We start from the raw sequence: 17,539 nt of genomic DNA on the forward strand, positions 1-17,539 counted from the left end.
AGGAGATGCTACTGAGGTGATTGTGGGTTGAGTCAAGTGTGTCTCTGTCTACACTAAATACAGGAGTGAGGAAACTGGTACGTTTCTCTCTAAGACTCTGTGGTCTAATTTGCTGAAGCTCCTCTTTCGTCTCTGACATCACTCCCTCTCTCTGCACTCTTCACTCCTTCATACTTCCTCTTTTTTTTTTTTTGTTGAAGTGTGTGACAAAACTTTAAGCCGAGGCTAAGGGACACACACACATAAATACACACACACACACACACACACGCACACACACACACACACACACACACACACACACACACACACTCACACACACACACACACACGCACACACTGACCTTAAAGTAAGCACCGTGACAAATGTTAGCCTTTCATCACTTAACTTTAGTGTATTTTTGTGACTTTTTACTGCGCTATAGTTTCGAGATACGCCATTGGGCTTGGCAGAGGTCTCTGGTGTCCGAGTGCCCTTCTAGTCAACAGTAAAGAGCTTTAGGACTCATATGTCAGATAAGCACAATTTTATTAGAACACAAAATGGCAAAGCATCCACACAAGAAATGAGAAACACAGAAATACCTTTACAACATCTTACACATGTTTGTGTGTGTGTGTGTGTGTGTGTGTGTGTGTGTGTGTGTGTGTATGAGAGAGAGAGAGAGAGAGAGAGAGAGAGAGAGAGTGTGTGTGTGTGTGTGTGTGTGTGTGTGTGTGTGTGTGTGTGTGTGTGTGTGTGTGTGTACTACATAGCCTACACTAGGGTCTTGTGTGTGATGTCAAAGCATGTGCGATGTGAGTTCATGAAGATTCCACTACTTCATCAAAGACAGATTATCTGATGTTCTCCAGTCAAGAATCAGGAGAGAAATTCTTCATCTCTAATATGAAGAGGTCGGAGTGAGCTCCACTTCCTGGTCCTTACGCTCATCTGAGGGAGAGAAGAAACACCAGTGTCTATCTGTGCACACCTGAACACATACAGCACATAGGCATGAGAGAAGAAACACCAGTGTCTATCTGTGCACACCTGAACACATACAGCACATAGGCATGAGAGGAGAAACACAAGTGTCTCAGTGGCGTCATATCTTACTCACAGCACAAGGGAGCTCAAACAACTGACTACTTTTATGTTAAAGGTCTCTCTGCTAACCTGGTGTGATCTCTTGTTTCTAGTGTAGAGATAACAGAAGATGAAGGTGTGTGATGTGTGTACTCTGACCTGGAGTGTGTGTTCTCTTGTTTCTTATGTAGATGTAATACCCTCCCACCAGCAGTGATGTGAGTATGATGATCTCTGCCAGCCACACACTGATGAACACTGAAGAAATACCTGCAAACAAGGTTATGAATACAGTGATGAGAGACAAGCTCGTAGGTGTCTTCTCTAGATACAGGGGTGAGGGGGGTAGTAGTGTGACATTATGGGGGCATGTGTGGGCCTCACTGGGGCATCTGTGGATGTTACTGTGGTGGTGTTAGCACAGTAGCTAGGGCTTTTGGGACAGAGGTCTGATCAACAGCTATATTTGGAGTGACTTGCTCATCATTTGCATGAGTTGAACTAATGAAAGATTAATATATCTCCATGAGAGGAAGAATTATATGTTTCGTTTAGGAGGCTGCAGGCTGCAGGCTGCAGGTAAACTGCTGGTAAAATGCTAGTTATACTGACATTATTTAAGATGAAGTGGAATAATAGAGAATTCAAACAGTAACTGACAGCATAAGAGTTCCATAAGTCTGGTGTACCAGAGCAGACGTCCAGCAGCAGAACTGAGGTGTTTGTGCTGTTGACGTGGTTTGAGACGCTGCAGGTGAGTTCTCCAGTCACATTCCCATTCAGCAGGAGAGTCTGGATATCTGCACTGAGATCAGCATCAGCTTCACTCAGAGGCCTCCCATCCAGGTACCAGCTGTACTGAGGACTGTCCCCATTGGAGGAGCACCTCACCCTCCACTCCTCATTGGCTGAGCAGCTGATTGACAGGTCCACATCAGACACAGGGGCTGGAGGAGAGGAGTAATGTGATGGCAAAAATGTCTTCATCACTGCCAAAGATGTTTTAACTTACTAAAGGTTCAGAGATGAGTTGAAGTGATTTACCTTCAATGATCAGCTGTACTGTGTGCTCTCCCACACACACATACACATACTTACATACACACACATATACAGCAAGCAAAAGGCAACGGTGACAAGGAAAAATCAGTAAAAAACCTTGATCAGAACCCAGCTCAGAAGGGGGACCGATCTGCTTGAGTATGAGTAGAATGGTGTTGTATGCAGTGTTCTATAATGCCGCTAATGCACTGAACGGTATTATTATCTCATGTGACAAGTGGTATGCTGTTGCTCAATACACTAGGCAGGTAATCTCAAAGAATTAGTTGGAATTTAAAACAACTGAGATAAGCCAACATACACACACACACACACACACACACACACACACACACACACACACACACACACACAAACTGTAAACCCTCTTTGTCGTGTGTCTCGACTTCTTACTTGTGGAGGAGGGAAGTAGTTGTGTTTCCCATGCACTGCTGATGTTGTGTGTCACGGGTTGGGACATTTTTTGGACTCTAGAGGACCGTTAGGTACTCCTTTAGCTCGCTGTTTTGGGCTTACCATGTGCTCTGTGTTTATTTTTGTTGTCCATGTGCTGCAGACCCGACCTCCCACCTTTTGTGTCTACTTCCTGCCTTTGCTTGTTTTCCTGCCATTTTCTGCACTCACCTGTTCATCAGACTATCACGTGACTAATTATCCTGAGTATTTATACCTGGTCTTTTGGGAATGTCATCACAGAGTCTTTGTGTTCTATGGACTAGTCACATATCATGCAAGAGTTACTTTTTGGTCTTGCCTGTAATTCTTGGACTGTTTCTTGACTTTTTTCAGGAGAAATATTACAAGCGTTTTTTGACACTATATCTGCATCAACCCCTGACTCCGGCCTGACACTGGGTGCTTTTTGTGAGTGATAACAGTAATACAACCCTTTCATGCACAAGGCTGAAATGAATGTATTGATAATTGTGTGCAGAATAATGTGGATGTCACTCCGGTTAGTGAGAGAAATGAATGTAAAAGACACTCATGTCATGAACGGAACACATTTTGTCCCTCAAATTCACTTGGGCACGGAATACAGAACAAACTGTTTGCTTCAAACACAGACAGATTTGTGTGGCTCATGAAATAATTTGAATGACATGAACGTGTTTTGCGAAAGGTGTAAAGGGAATAGTCTGTAAATAAAATTAGAAAAACCTATTTCATGTTACAAAGACCCCATAATTATGAGTTCGTAGATCTCTAGCTGTGTTTCACACATGAAGCTAGGCATGCAGGGGAAGACTGCTCAAGCTCTCTCTCTTTACTTACTGCCATTACAGTGAGTCAGATGCTGAGGCAGATTTTCAAACTTATTAACGCCTTGCAGAGCAGATGAGGATATTTACTTTCAATCATCAACTGCACTGTGTCCTTTTTGACGCCTTTAGAGATCCTCACTAAACTTCACTGTGTCCCACTGTTTTGAGTTCAGAATGACGGTGCAGGAGATGTTAAATCTAATAACGCAAAAGAAGCAAGATGAAGTGATTTACCTTCAATGATCAGCTGTACTGTGTGCTCTCCCACACTCTTCCCTGTTGACTTGTTAAAGATCCTCACTCTGTATGTTCCTGCATCTTTCCTCTCTGCAGGGTTTATAATCAGGGTCCCGTTATCAGGAACAAACTGCCACCTCTGAAGGAATGATGGGGTGTTGTAGTCCTTGTAGAACACTGTCTTGGATGGTCTGAGTGTAAAAATGGCTTTACGTTCATTATGAAAGCTCAGTGTATGCCCACTGGTGTTCCTCATCAGCTGCAGATACACAGGTCCTCCCAGAGCCCCATAACATGCAGCATCCTGAGTAGCATCACAGGTGGAGTCCAGACCTGTGGAAATAGAGGAGATTTTGTCTCATTATTTGAACACATCTGTATCAGTGAGCTGTATTAGTTGTTTGTGTTTTTATAGCCCTGTGTATGTGACAGAAAAACAGAGAGAGTGGCCAGTCTTAGCCTTAGCAAAAAAATCTGTCAGGGATGGATGGCATCCCTCAATATATATAATCATGTCAAGTTTTGTATTGGAGGACAGTAGCTTGACGCTTATGTTGTGTCCCGGCCCAAAATAACTGTTTTGAAACTTCAGTCCACAATAAAAAAACTTTTATTTCATCTTAAACTCACAAGCATCCTTCACCCTACCTACTTGAATAGATACAATACATTATAGTAAAGTTTTAATTGAACAAAGTCTCTCCAGTTGAAAATGACCAGGCCTTTACAATGAATGTCCAAGACTGTAATACTTAGAGCTTTATGAGTGAATATGGTAAATGGTAAAGTTGTCAGATGTTTCATTTAATGCAGTCAGTTGGGGGAAATAGACTCCAGTGCCCATACCTTTGTGGTGTCAGACATGTCAATCAAGTTATTCTCAACAGCACAAGGCAGCACCAAACTCAAAACAAAAATTCACACGCCAAAACCTTTCCAGTATAAAACTCACCTGTTTTGACTATTACTATTGACTTCCCCCTGGATACATAGAGAGTCAAATATTTTACCTTAATCAGCACCCAAAAGTGATTTATAATTAATGATGAAATAGATTATAATATATGAAAAACAAACAAAGATATTAAATGCCTCCACCAGCCCATAAACCCCTTCCTGACCACCCCAGTCAAGAGAGCATATCAGGGTCATAAGCTGGGTGTGCTGATGAAGTAAAGTAGCAGGTGCTGCTGTGGTCCTTATACCTGGACTGTAGATTATTTGCTATTCATGTTCAGGGTTGAAGACAAATTTAAAAGGGGAAATTCATTACGGTCAGAAATATTGAACTTTAACTGAGAGTTTAAACTAGGAAAATCGTGGACACAAATGTGTACATTGCTGAAGATATAAAATATGTCCAGAGTGCATCTCGCATAGCAGAAACTGACTATGATATTTTGAATTAAATATAAGGCACGGATATAGACATACAGACACACACACAAAATGAAGCCCAGTATTGGTGATGTAGTGTGTGTGATATCTGCCCTACACACTCATGCACGCACGCACACACACACACACACACACACTTGCAAACACGTGCACGCACACACACGTGCAAACACACGTGCACGCACACACACATTCTCACACACCTGTGCACACGCACACAAACCCAAACACACACAGACACACACTCACTACCAGTAACAAATTAATATAACTTACTGATGACTGTGTCAAACGCTGGCCCAAGCGTGGTGTTAGTTGCCATGGATACTACGCTGCTGGTTGTCACAGATACAGTAGAGGTGAGATGGTGTGGAGGTGTGGAGGCAGTTGGTGCTGGGGTGGCTGAAAACACACATCCAGAAAAAACTCATGTAACAGACAGCTGCAGAAAAGTGACAACATCAGTGCTGGTATATTTGAACACACACACACACACACACACACACACACACACACACACACACACACACACACACACACACACACACACGCACACACACAAGGCAAAAGCAAGCACAAGGCAACGGTGGCAAGGAAAAACTCTTCAGCAGAAAAACCTTTTTCAGAACCCAGCTCAGAAGGTGGACCCATCTGCTTGAGTATGAGTAGTATGGTGTTGTATGCAGTGTTCTCTAATGCTACTAATGTACTGAACTGTTTTATTATTTCATGTGACAAGTGGTATGCTGTTGCTCTATACACTAGGCAGGTGACAATTGAAAAAAGAATGAGTTGGAATTTAAAGCAACTAAGATAAGCCAACATACACATACAGACACACACACACAAACTCTAAACCCTCTCTGTCGTGTGTCTGGACCTTACTTGTGCAGGAGGGAAGTAGTTGTGTTTCGTTGGCTCTGCTGATGTTGTTTCTAGCTGAGCAGGTGAGATGTCCTTGAATGCCCTCTGGGAGTGTGAGGGTAGATGAACTGAGATCAGTGTCAAGATCAGGACTAGACTCCAGCCTTTCAGTTGAACCCTTGGGAGATGCTTCAGGTGGCTTCAGAGGCCTTCCATCCACAGACCAGCTGTATTGAGGACTGTCCCCATTGGAAGAGCAACTCACCCTCTTCTCCCCATAGGCTGAGCAGCTGATTGACAGATTCAAAACAGACACAGGAGCTGGAAGAGAGGGACTCTAGTGAGGATACGAATGTTACCATCCACATGGCACAGCACACCTGCAAGCCAAACAATGCCTTTCAAACTTAAAAGTGGTGATGCATGATTTGCTTTTTCAATGGACAGGATAGCCAGCCCATTCAGCCTCTCCTGCTCCTCAGGTAGGTCTTAATGAGTTTCAATTTGGAAAAGGATCGCTCGGCTGTTGCCACTGTCAGAAATGATAGCAGGGCAGTGCACACCTCACCGAAGGAGGATTTTATGTAAGGGCTACTGGCAGGTGCCTTTGGTCAAGGCAGCCAAGCCCTACACTGCATTCCGGACCCCACAGGGTCTATTCCAATTTTTGGTGATGCCCTTTGGTCTCAAGGGGGCGCCTGCCACTTTCCAGAGACTCATGGACAGTGTCTTGGCTTGCACAGACTGTTTTGCTGCAGCCTACCTAGATGACATTGTGGTGTACAGCACCACTTGGGAGGACCATCTGTGTCATCTAGGTGAGGTTCTGCAGCGGATTAAGCGTGCCGGTTTGATTGTCCACCCACAGAAATGTGCACTTGCCCAGGAGGAGGTGATTTACCTGGGACATGTTCTGGGCCGAAGAGTGATCCGGCCACAGAAGGACAAGGTCCAGGCGGTGCAGGCCTGTCCACGGCCCCGGACAAAGAAGGACGTCCGGTCCTTCCTTGGGTTGGTGGGCTGGTACCGCCGGTTTGTGCCGGACTTTGCTACTCGAGCGGCACCGATGACGGACTTAACGAGAAAGACAGATCTAATGGGAGAGGACCAGGAGAGGGCGTTTCTTGATTTAAAAGAGGCGCTCTGTACGGACCCTGTGCTCCAGAGTCCAAACTTTGAGGAGCCCTTTACCGTGCAGACAGATGCATCAGGGGTCGGCCTTGGGGCAGTGCTGCTCCAAGGAGAGGGGGAGGACCAGAAACCAGTGGCTTATATAATCGGAAGACCAACGTAAGAAAAGATCTCCGCCTGATTCATGAACGCCTGAAAATGAGTTCTTACACAGCCAAAGTGTTCTCAGCTCTGCTCCCCAAATGAGGATTTTTAAATTGAACCCGCGTTCTCATGCACCTGGATTTGCATACACACACGCCCCGCCATCTCCTTATAAGGGCACGCAACCGTAGTGACGTGTGTAGTCAGAATCGATAGAATCCACCCGAAGGCCCCTCGAAAGCGACAGTCATGTCAAAGCGGAAAGCGAGCACCGGTCGAGTAAACGTAGACCTAACTTGGTGAAGGTACTGATGCAGAATGTAGATGTGTCCATTCTATTCCACTATGGCTATATCCACGCGATTGAGTTTAGTGCTTATTTATTTATTCACTTACATTTGCAGTGTTCGTGTAGTGCCTTTATTTATTTTAGGACATCACAATGCCTCGTAGAATCATGACTATAAATGTGACACGTAATTGTTAATGATACAAATATTCTCGTATTTATTATTATTATAATGATTTAAATCCGAGGATGTCTGTAGAGTTGATGTGAACGCAATCACCAACGATTCCTCACAAATTCAGCCCTTAACCCTTCTTACACGGAGCGGTCCCGTGGGGCATCTGGTGTTTTTTTGAGGAATTGCATTTAAGAAAACTCTGGGCGATTTACAACTGTTATTTAGCGTTCTGAAAGTCTGGTCTAAGTTCAGAATGAATCCCGAATGAGGACTTTCATGAATGCCAAATTTGTCCCCCGTAAGTGGAGTTCAGAAGAAATTTCTTCTTAAATTCTTCTCAACTGCGTTCAAGAATGAGGCCCAATGTTGTTAAAATATATAGATGCCTAATGGTGTATGTGTATGTGCGCGCTTCGTGACTAGTAACTAGCGTGCACTAGGGCCCGTCATAATAGCATGCACTGGGGCCGGTCGTAACTACCATAGGCCACTGGGTAGGTGTGCCTTGTCTTCCCTAAAGCTGAGTGAGTTATGTTAAGCACCATACAACGTAGAGCCACACGGACCATCACAAGTAGCTATTTTCTTTGGGTTGATTTACTTTCGGTTGATATTATTACTTTTCCGTGTGTTAGTTATTTCATTTCTGCTTGCTGTGAGTGTGCATTGCTACTTGTGGAGATACTGGCGATTCTCTCTCTCTCTCTCTCTCTCTCTCTCTCTCTCTCTGTGCGTGCGAGTGTGCGTGCTTGGCAGACCAACGTAAGCAGCTGCGGTGCAGTGGCGGATGATGACGGACTTGTAGGCAAAAACCTACTGTGGTCTGTGCTTCCTTCGGCAGTGGCCCACGGCCTGATTCACATGGACTTGGATAACTGTCGTGGTGTATTTATATTTTAGAACAAAGCTTGTAATAAATACTATATTTTTGTCTGGATGAATCTGTGGTGTTGCTCCCACCAAACAAAGAAAACTAGAGTCGCATCTCTGTTCTGGGAACACTGCTCAAGCGCTCTCTCTTTACTTACTGCCATTACAGTGAGTCAGATGCTGAGGTAGATTATCAAATTTACTAATGCCTTGCAGAGCAGATTACTCCAGTAGCAGGCTCAAATTGAGTATGCGTTATGAGCGGTGTGATGTATTGGTAATAGCATTGACACACCACACCAGTAGGGGATGCTATGCTATGTTTAATAGTAGATGTATGCATTAAGAAATAAACCAGTGTAGAACTATAACCAAATGTGGTCGGTTGTCACTCAGAGTTGTCTTGCATACTGATGCTATATAATAGTGAATAAGTACACTATAGTTGACTAGGAAAGTCATTACAAGCGGCACGACTTTTCTCAACGGTTTCTGGCTAAATGCCTAAATCACCATGCAAACGTTTTCAGTTAAAATTTACTCTGAAAGGCTTTCAAGCTTCGCTGACACTAAAACCGGATCAACAGCCCAAGTTTTGTCAAGTGCGTGTAGTCCCATAGGCATTAAGACCAAGAGTAGAAGCGGAAATTGAACGATTGCTCCAACAGGGAGTGATCTCCCCAGTTCAATTCAGTGATTGGGCGACCCCCATTGTCCCTGTCATTAAGAAGAATGGTGGCGTGAGAATTTGTAGGGATTTCAAAGTCACAGTAAATCCAGCTTTATGCGTTGAACATTATCCAATACCTCGCATTGAAGATTTGTTTGCATCGCTGTCTGGAGGACTTCGTTTTAGCAAACTGGATCTATCACAGGCTTATCTGCAGGTGCCTGTGAGTGAAGACTCGCGGAAATATCTCACCATCACCACTCACAAGGGCACGTTTTGCTTCAATCGCTTACCATTCGGAATTACATCTGCACCCTCAATTTTTCAAAAGATCATGGACCAAGTGCTACAAGGGCTCCCCAATGTTCACTGCTTTCTTGATGACATCCTCGTCACAGGCCGAAATGATGCCCATCATCTGGAAAACCTGGAGGCCGTACTCAGTCGGTTGGAAAAATTCGGACTAAGAGTCCAAAAGGAGAAGTGTGAGTTTTTCAGAGACTCTCTAGAGTACCTAGGCCATATCATTGATGCAACAGGACTTCACAAGTCACCTGACAAAATGTGTGCCATAGTGGATGCTCCATTGCCAACCAACACAAGCCAGTTGCGACGAGAAGCCTTGGGAATAATTTTTGGAGTCAGGCGTTTTCACTCTTATCTGTATGGACGACACTTCATTTTGCTCAAAGATCACCGTCCTTTAACGACCATACTGAGCCCTAGCAAGGCAATTCCTTCAATGGCTGCAGCGAGACTGCAGCGATGGGCACTCATACTAGCAGCACATAACGATACTATCAAGTACAGACGTGCTGCTGACCATGGAAACGCTGACGGTTTGTCTCGCCTGCCGCTTCCTGTGCAACATAAGAGAAAACCAGGGACAATTGACACGTTCCTTGTTAACCACCTAGAATGTCTACCAATTCGCTGTACTGATGTAAGAAGAGAAACCAGGTCGGATATCACACTTTCACAAGTCATGGAGATGGTGTCAACTGGCCGTTTTCCGGCCACCAAAGGCTCTGACAGTAGCCTGATGCCATATCTAGTACGGAAGGATGAGCTGACAACGAGTCAGGGCTGCCTCCTGTGGGGTAATAGAGTTATTGTGCCTCCAAAGTTGCGTCAACAGGTGTTAGAGGAACTTTATACAGGTCACCTCGGAGTGGTTAAGATGAAAGCCGTGGCGCGAAGCTACGTGTGGTGGCCGGGCCTCGATGCTCAAATCGAGGAGAAATGCAAGACCTGCTTGCCTTGTCAGCGCACGCAGAAAACACCATGCCTCACTCCTCTTCACCCATGGCCATGGCCCACAGCCCCATGGCAGCGTATTCACGTTGATTTTGCTGGCCCATATGAGGGGCGCATGTTTCTCGTAGTGGTCGACGCCCACTCCAAGTGGCCAGAGGTCATCTTAATGGAAGCAACCACTTCAGCGAAGTCTATCCAGGCATTAAGAGGTCTGTTCAGCCACTATGGAGTACCAGAGGTGCTCGTCAGTGATAATGGGCCACAGTTCACATCTGAGGAGTTTGCCACCTTTTTAAAGTCAAATGGCATTAAGCATGTGCGCTCGGCTCCTTTTCACCCGGCAACGAACGGTCTGGCTGAACCCTTTGTACAGACTTTTAAGCATTCTCTTAAATCATCAAAGGGAACTTCATCAGTTCAGAGGCGACTGGATGCTTTGCTGCTTCAATATAGGAACACTCCCCATTCAACTACTCAGGAAGCACCAGCTATGCTGTTTTTACACCGCAAGCTTCGCACTCGTCTGGATCTGCTGAAACCGAGTGTGGCTGCGGTGGTGGATCAGGCACAAGACGCCCAGCGCAGTTACCGAGCTGTGCACTCTAAATCTAGGTCTTTCAGCGTCGGCGATCCAGTCCTGGTCCGGGATTACCGGAAGGGGGAGGAAAAGTGGACACCAGGAACCGTTACATCTCAGGCTGGCCCAGTATCCTACCAGGTCAGTGTTGGATCAACACATAGGTGGAACCGGCATGCAGATCAAATGTTGTCTTGCCATCCCAACATCATCCAATCTCCAGTTGATGAACAACCGACACTCAGCACTGACAGCCTGCCAGACCCCTCCGACACAGGTAAAGAGCTGGAAGCCTCCATCCCAGTCAGGGAGGGGGACAATCCTCCATCAGGTCAGTCAGACATCGCCCCCACTGACACTCCAGCAACACCACAACAGACACTTAGCAGGTTCCCGATCCGGAACCGCAAACCACCAGATAGACTGACTCTTTAATCAACTGGTGAATGATTTGTTATCTGTTCAGTTAGAGAGTGTTGTCTCAAGCAAAGGGCAGAATAATCCCTTGACACACTCAAGGTGATGGGGCAGTCTACCCCGATCCTTAGTTTAGATATTTTGTTGGTCTGAGACATGTTGTGTATATAAGTTTAAAAAAAAATGAATGATGTGATCACAGATTGTTCTCAAGGAAACTTTGTCAAGTTTGGTTCTATGTTATTCCCTTAGATCTACTGCAGTTGATATAGTCGGTAATAGAATAAGTGGGGAGGAGTTGTGATGTATTGGTAATAGCATTGACACACCACACCAGTAGGGGATGCTATGCTATGTTTATTAGTAGATGTATGCATTAAGAAATAAACCAGTGTAGAACTATAACCAAATGTGGTCGGTCGTCACTCAGAGTTGTCTTGCATACTGATGCAATTTTATAGTGAATAAGTACACTATAGTTGACTAGGAAAGTCATTACAAGCGGCACGACTTTTCTCAACGGTTTCTGGCTAATTTTACCATGAGGAACAAAACAAGGGTGCTGTCATTTACTGTAACCCGAGCAACATCGAGATTTTGCCGTGCCCTTTTAGTGCGTGTGCGTCCAGCCCATCTGTATCTCAGCTTCTGAAGGTCGTAGACACTTGAATTTGGTCTCAAAATGGCCGGATTACGCATTTTTATATATGCACTATTTCTAAGGTTTCTAAACTCTAAAACCTTGATTATTTTTTGATATTCGCATGAGGCAAGATGAAGTGATTTACCTTTAACGATCAGCTGTACTGTGTGATATCCCACAGTTGACTTATAGATCTCCACTCTGTATGTTCCTCCGTCTCTCCTCTCTGCAGGGTTTATAATTAGGGTCCCGTTATCAGGAACAAACTGCCACCTCTGAAGGAATGTTGGGGTGTTAAACTCATCAAAGAACACTGTCTTGGATCCTATGAGACCAAAAATTAAGTTCTGTTCATTATTAAATAACAGTGCATGCCCACTGGTGTTCCTCATCAGCTGCAGATACACAGGTCCTCCCAGAGCCCCATAACAAGCAGCATCCTGAGTAGCATTACAGGTGGAGTCCAGACCTGTGTAAAAAGAGGAGATTTTGTCTCATCATTTGAACACCTCTGTATCTGTGAGCTGTATCTCAATATATATGGCATCCCTAAATATATATAATCATGTAAAGTTTTGTATTGGAGGACAGTATCTTAACCCTCATGTTGTGTCCCGGTCCAAAATGACTGAAACTTCAGTCCACAATAAAAAAACTTTTTAAAAAAGCATCCTTCACCCTGAATGGATACAAGAAATTATAGATTTTGAACATAGTCTCTCCGGTCGAAAATGACCAGGACTTTACAATGAATGTCCAAGACCCTAATACATACAGTAGAGTTTGAGTGAATATGGTAAATGGTAAAGTTGTCAGATGTCTTATTTAATGCAGTCAGTTGGGGGAAATAGACTAAAGTGTCCATACCATTTCTGGTGTCAGATATGTTAATCAAGTTATTCTCAACAGTACAAGGCAGCACCAAACTCAAAACAAAAACTCACACGCCAATCCCACTTTCCAAATTTCCCACTATAAAACTATCACTTGTGATAACATCAAATTACTATTGACCTTAATCAGCAACCCCAAGTGATTTAAAATGAATGATGAAATAGATGATAATAGATGAAAAACATACAAAGATATTAAATGCCTCCACCAGCCCACATACCCCTTCCTGACCACCCCAGTCAAGAGAGTATATGAGGGTCATAAGCTGTGTGTGCTGATGAACTAAGGGGTCTGCTGTTGTCCTTATACCTGTACTGTATGTTATTTGCTATTCATGTCCAGGGTTAAACCTCAAAGGGTAATTTAAAAGGGGAACTTCCTCATGGTCAGGAATACTGAACTTCAACTTAGAGTTTAAACTAGGAAAAACATGGACACAAATGTGTATATTGCTGAAGATATAAAGTATTTCCAGAGTATATCTCGCACAGAACAAACTGACTACGATATTTTGAATTAAATATATGGCACTTATACAAACACACATACACACACGCACATATAATGAAGCCCAGTTTTGGTGATGTAGTGTGTGTGATATCTGCCCTAGCCCAGCCCTGACTTTGGACAAGCTGCAGTTTAACCCTCACACTCCCCTCTCAGGAGGCTTCTGCTTTTAGTGTTTCTTTCTTATTTTTATCACTTCACTATCACAGTTGTCAAATGTGTGAGCTTGTTTCTCATGACTATCATAGTTCCTGATGCTGTTGTGAGCTAGCAGCAGTGGTTTCATGGCCTTTATGGTAAAAGGGCCCATTCTGCGTATCAGGTGGTGTTTAAGTACTGAAACAGAGCAGTATGGTGGATCGCATACTCAGACCCAGATAGACAATTCTGGAATAATTCTGAACTCTGACCCGACACAGATGTGTGATAGTGGATCCGGCCCACCTGAGAGAAGCTGACTCTGGCCCACATCTGGCAATAATCCGGCCCACATCTGGCTCTGATGCAGCAGAGTCATCTGCTCTCAAGTGTGGCTTTAAAGCAGCAATACGGAGTTCTGTTCCAAAAATTAGTAAGCTAAGTACCTAAAAAGAATGGAAAAACCTTGCAAACACCGCCAACAGCTCAGCTGACACTGATAGAAGCTTGCCAACACACTAACTGGTGTCTTTTGGCAATACAGCTGGCAATGTCATGCGTGTGAAAGCTTTTCTTACATTTTTTCAGGGTGTTTCAGCCCGGTACACAGAACTACACAGGACATATCCTGGATGGCTAGTGGGGAAGACACAGGTGTGAATTTGAGGATGGTACCAAAACTAGCTGCCTATAAAACCATACCTCAAAAAGTGTCAAATTGTTGCATAGTGTTACTTTAACTTTACCTGTTTCCTTTTACAAGTTATAAATGAGTCAACTAAAGTTGTACTTACACAACACACATCTCACAACACAACACACATATCCAGCCAAACGCTTTGATGTAATTCTAAAACTGCTTACCTTTGGAGGCTCCAGCCAGCAGTAAGAGCAGAAGAACAGCCTGCATGTCTGTGTGCAGAGGGATAGAGGTGCAGTAGGAGATGCTACTGAGGTGATGTGGGATGAGTCAAGTGTGTCTGTGTCTACCCTAGATACAGGAGTGAGGAAACTGGTACGTTTATCTCTAAGACTGTGGTCACTCCCTCTCTCTGCACTCCTCACTCCTTTTTGGGAAGGATTTTATTAAGTGTGTGACAAAACTTCAAGCCGAGGCTAAGGGACACTCACATACACACACACACTCTCAGAATCTGTGGTCTGATCTGCTAATTGTCATCTCCCTGTAGGCTGCTCTCGCTACCTTAACTCTTCGACTGTCGGTAAGTTTTCCCAGTCCCTCATAGCTGCCCCACACACATGCACTATTGAGGCTTCCCCTCCCCATCTCAGCACTGAAGAACTCACTTCCCTATTCTACACCACCTGTTCTTCTATTTTAGACTCTATTGCCCCCCTTAAATGGAAAAGGCCCAAACCTAAAGGTTTACCTTGGCTCAACGACGCCACAAGAGCCTTAAGGAGGGCGTGCAGAAAAGCAGAGCAGAAGTGGAAACATGATAAACTCCAAATTTCATTTCAAATTCTGAGAGACACCCGTCTCAACTACCAGGAAGCAGTTAAAGCTGCAAGAACAAAATACTTTTCTGACCTCATCTCGAACAATTGTCATAATCCTAGGATTCTATTTAGGTCTATTAACTCTGTTATTCGACCCGCCCCCAGTCCCACCTTAGATATGTCCCCAACTAAATGCGAAGAATTTTATAAATATTTTATTAGCAAAGTTGAGGACATCAGAATAAACATGTCCCCCTCCACACGTGACCTAGCTGTCTCATTGGTCTGTTCATCTGATGTTGTCTGTTTCCAACCCATCACACTACCCTCCCTCATAGAGATTGTTTCTTCCATGAAATCTGCAACCTGCCCCCTTGATTATATCCCCACTGCTTTTCTGAAGGATGTCTTTGATGGAGTCGCTCCCAGCATCCCTCTCTATAATCAACAGCTCTCTGGCCACTGGTACCGTTCCAACCTGCTTCAAGCATGCAGTGGTCAAGCCCCTCCTGAAAAAACCCAACTTAGACTCCATCCTCCCGAGTAACTACCGACGAATTTCTAAGCTCCTGTTCCTGTCTAAGGTTCTTGAAAAGGTCATTATCTGCCAATTGCTGCCCCACTTACACCAAAATAACATATTAGAAAGATTTCAGTCAGGTTTTAGGGCTCATCATAGCACAGAGTCTGCCGTGTTAAAAGTATCTAATGACCTGCTCCTCTCTGTTGGCGCCGGTGACTGTGCTGTCCTGATTCTTCTTGACCTCAGTTCAGCTTTTGACACAGTGGATCGCAACATTTTTATTGACCATCTCCAGTGCTCCAAGTTATATTATTCGGCCCCCCTGACTCCACCAGCAGCCTAGGTAGTCTGTCTACTCTGGTCAAGCCCCAAGTCAAAAACCTTGGTGTGATATTCGATTCGGCCTTTATATTTGACATACAGGTCAATGCAGTAGTTAAAGCAGCTACTTCCAACTTTGTGCCATTGCCAAAATCAAGTCTTTCCTGTCACCCAAAGATTTTGAGAAGGTCATCCACGCCTTCATTTCCTTCCGGCTAGACTACTGCAATTCCTTGTATACTGGAATTAGCTACTCATCCCTGTCCCGCCTACAATTAGTCCAAAATGCCGCTGCCAGGCTCCTGACCGGTACCCGGAAAAGACACCATATTAGCCCTATCCTGGCCTCTATCCACCGGCTTCCAGTGCGGTTCAGGATTGATTTTATGGTGCTCCTGTTTGTTTTTAAAGCCCTGAATGGGCAGGCCAGTTCCTATATCGCAGACCTCTTAACCCACTTTTTACCCAGGCTCAAAACCCATTGTATACTTGCTTTCTGTGTATATACATGCTTAGTTGAGTGTTTTGCTTCTGTTTTTCAATTTGATTTTATATTTTATTGTGATCTAATTGTTTTGTTTCTGTTTTCTATTTGATTTTATATTTTATTGTGATTTAATTGTACAGCACTTTGGTCAACGTGAGTTGTTTTGAAATGTGCTTTATAAATACATTTGACATTGACTGAACCTTTCGTCTCTCCCTCTCTCTGCACTATTCACTCCTTCAGACTTCCTCTTTTTCTGTTTCATTTCTTTTTTAAGTGTGTAACAAAACTTTAAGCTGAGCATAAGGGCAGACACACACACACACACTGACCTTAAAATAAGCACTGTGACATGTTAACCTTTCATCACTTAATCTTAGTGTATTTCTGTGACTATTAAACAAATTTAACATGAACCATTTAGCTCTGCCTATTTCCTCGTAGTTTATTTCTGAGGTATACATGACATACAGACCACGCCTCCAATGTCTGAGGTTGCGAGTTCGAGTCTGGGACTGATGTTGTCCATACAACGCAGGTGGTGCTGTAGTCTCGGATTGGGAGTGAGGTTTAGGGGGGTGAGTGTAGAGGGGTAGAGGTCCAGTAGGAAGTTGTCTACTACTACAGAATGAGTCTACTGCTGTAGGATTCTTTGTTTCCACACACTGATATCTGAGGTAAGTAAGTGAAACTGCAGAGATGATGTGAGATAAGTCTACTGCTGTAGGAGTCTCTGTCACACTGCTGTATCAAGTCAAGTCAGCCTTTATGGTCATTTCTGCATATGCATGCGTGATATGTGTATTTATGTCTGATGTAGAAGTGTGAACGAATCTAAGTGGTTTCACAAGAGAAGTAAAGCAAGAAACACAAGGGGCAGAGACAAGTGACAGATCCAAGACTCAGGCTTCCCTTTTAGTTTGTGCATTAAAATGAGGATGATTTGAATGAATATTTTACTTGTATTTGTTTTAACCCAGGGGTCAGCAGATGAAATGATGCTGACAGCATATGAAAAGCTCCTGATCAGATTCTCACCAGTCTCTATCTGTCCACACCTAAAGACATGGCTGGGGCATAAGTGGGGAGGAGTGTAAGAAAACTCAGCTTTACATTGTGGAGCTCTTTGCCTTCACC

The 17,539-nt window shown here is 44.1% G+C and overlaps 1 protein-coding gene across 2 annotated transcripts; it reads right to left on the minus strand.

Moving 5' to 3' along the window:
- Window positions 1–713: 713 nt before the first annotated feature.
- On the minus strand, window positions 714–15,015 carry LOC116220772 (hepatocyte cell adhesion molecule-like). Of its 2 annotated transcripts, none has more exons than XM_031568976.2 (5): window positions 5,308–5,410; window positions 3,631–3,966; window positions 1,759–2,016; window positions 1,229–1,339; window positions 714–934 (listed from the first exon to the last, which is right to left on the minus strand). In XM_031568976.2, exons 1-5 carry the CDS (start codon window positions 5,351–5,353, stop codon window positions 885–887), a joined length of 801 nt encoding a protein of 266 aa, XP_031424836.1. In that variant the 5' UTR covers window positions 5,354–5,410; the 3' UTR covers window positions 714–884. The 2 variants fall into 2 exon arrangements, with proteins under 2 accessions (XP_031424836.1, XP_031424835.1); XM_031568975.2 differs by lacking the exon at window positions 5,308–5,410 and adding an exon at window positions 14,475–15,015 and having other exon boundaries at window positions 715–934.
- Window positions 15,016–17,539: the final 2,524 nt, after the last annotated feature.

The sequence above is a fragment of the Clupea harengus genome, chromosome 6 (genome assembly GCF_900700415.2).
Source record: "Clupea harengus chromosome 6, Ch_v2.0.2, whole genome shotgun sequence".
Taxonomy (NCBI): Eukaryota; Metazoa; Chordata; class Actinopteri; order Clupeiformes; family Clupeidae; genus Clupea; species Clupea harengus.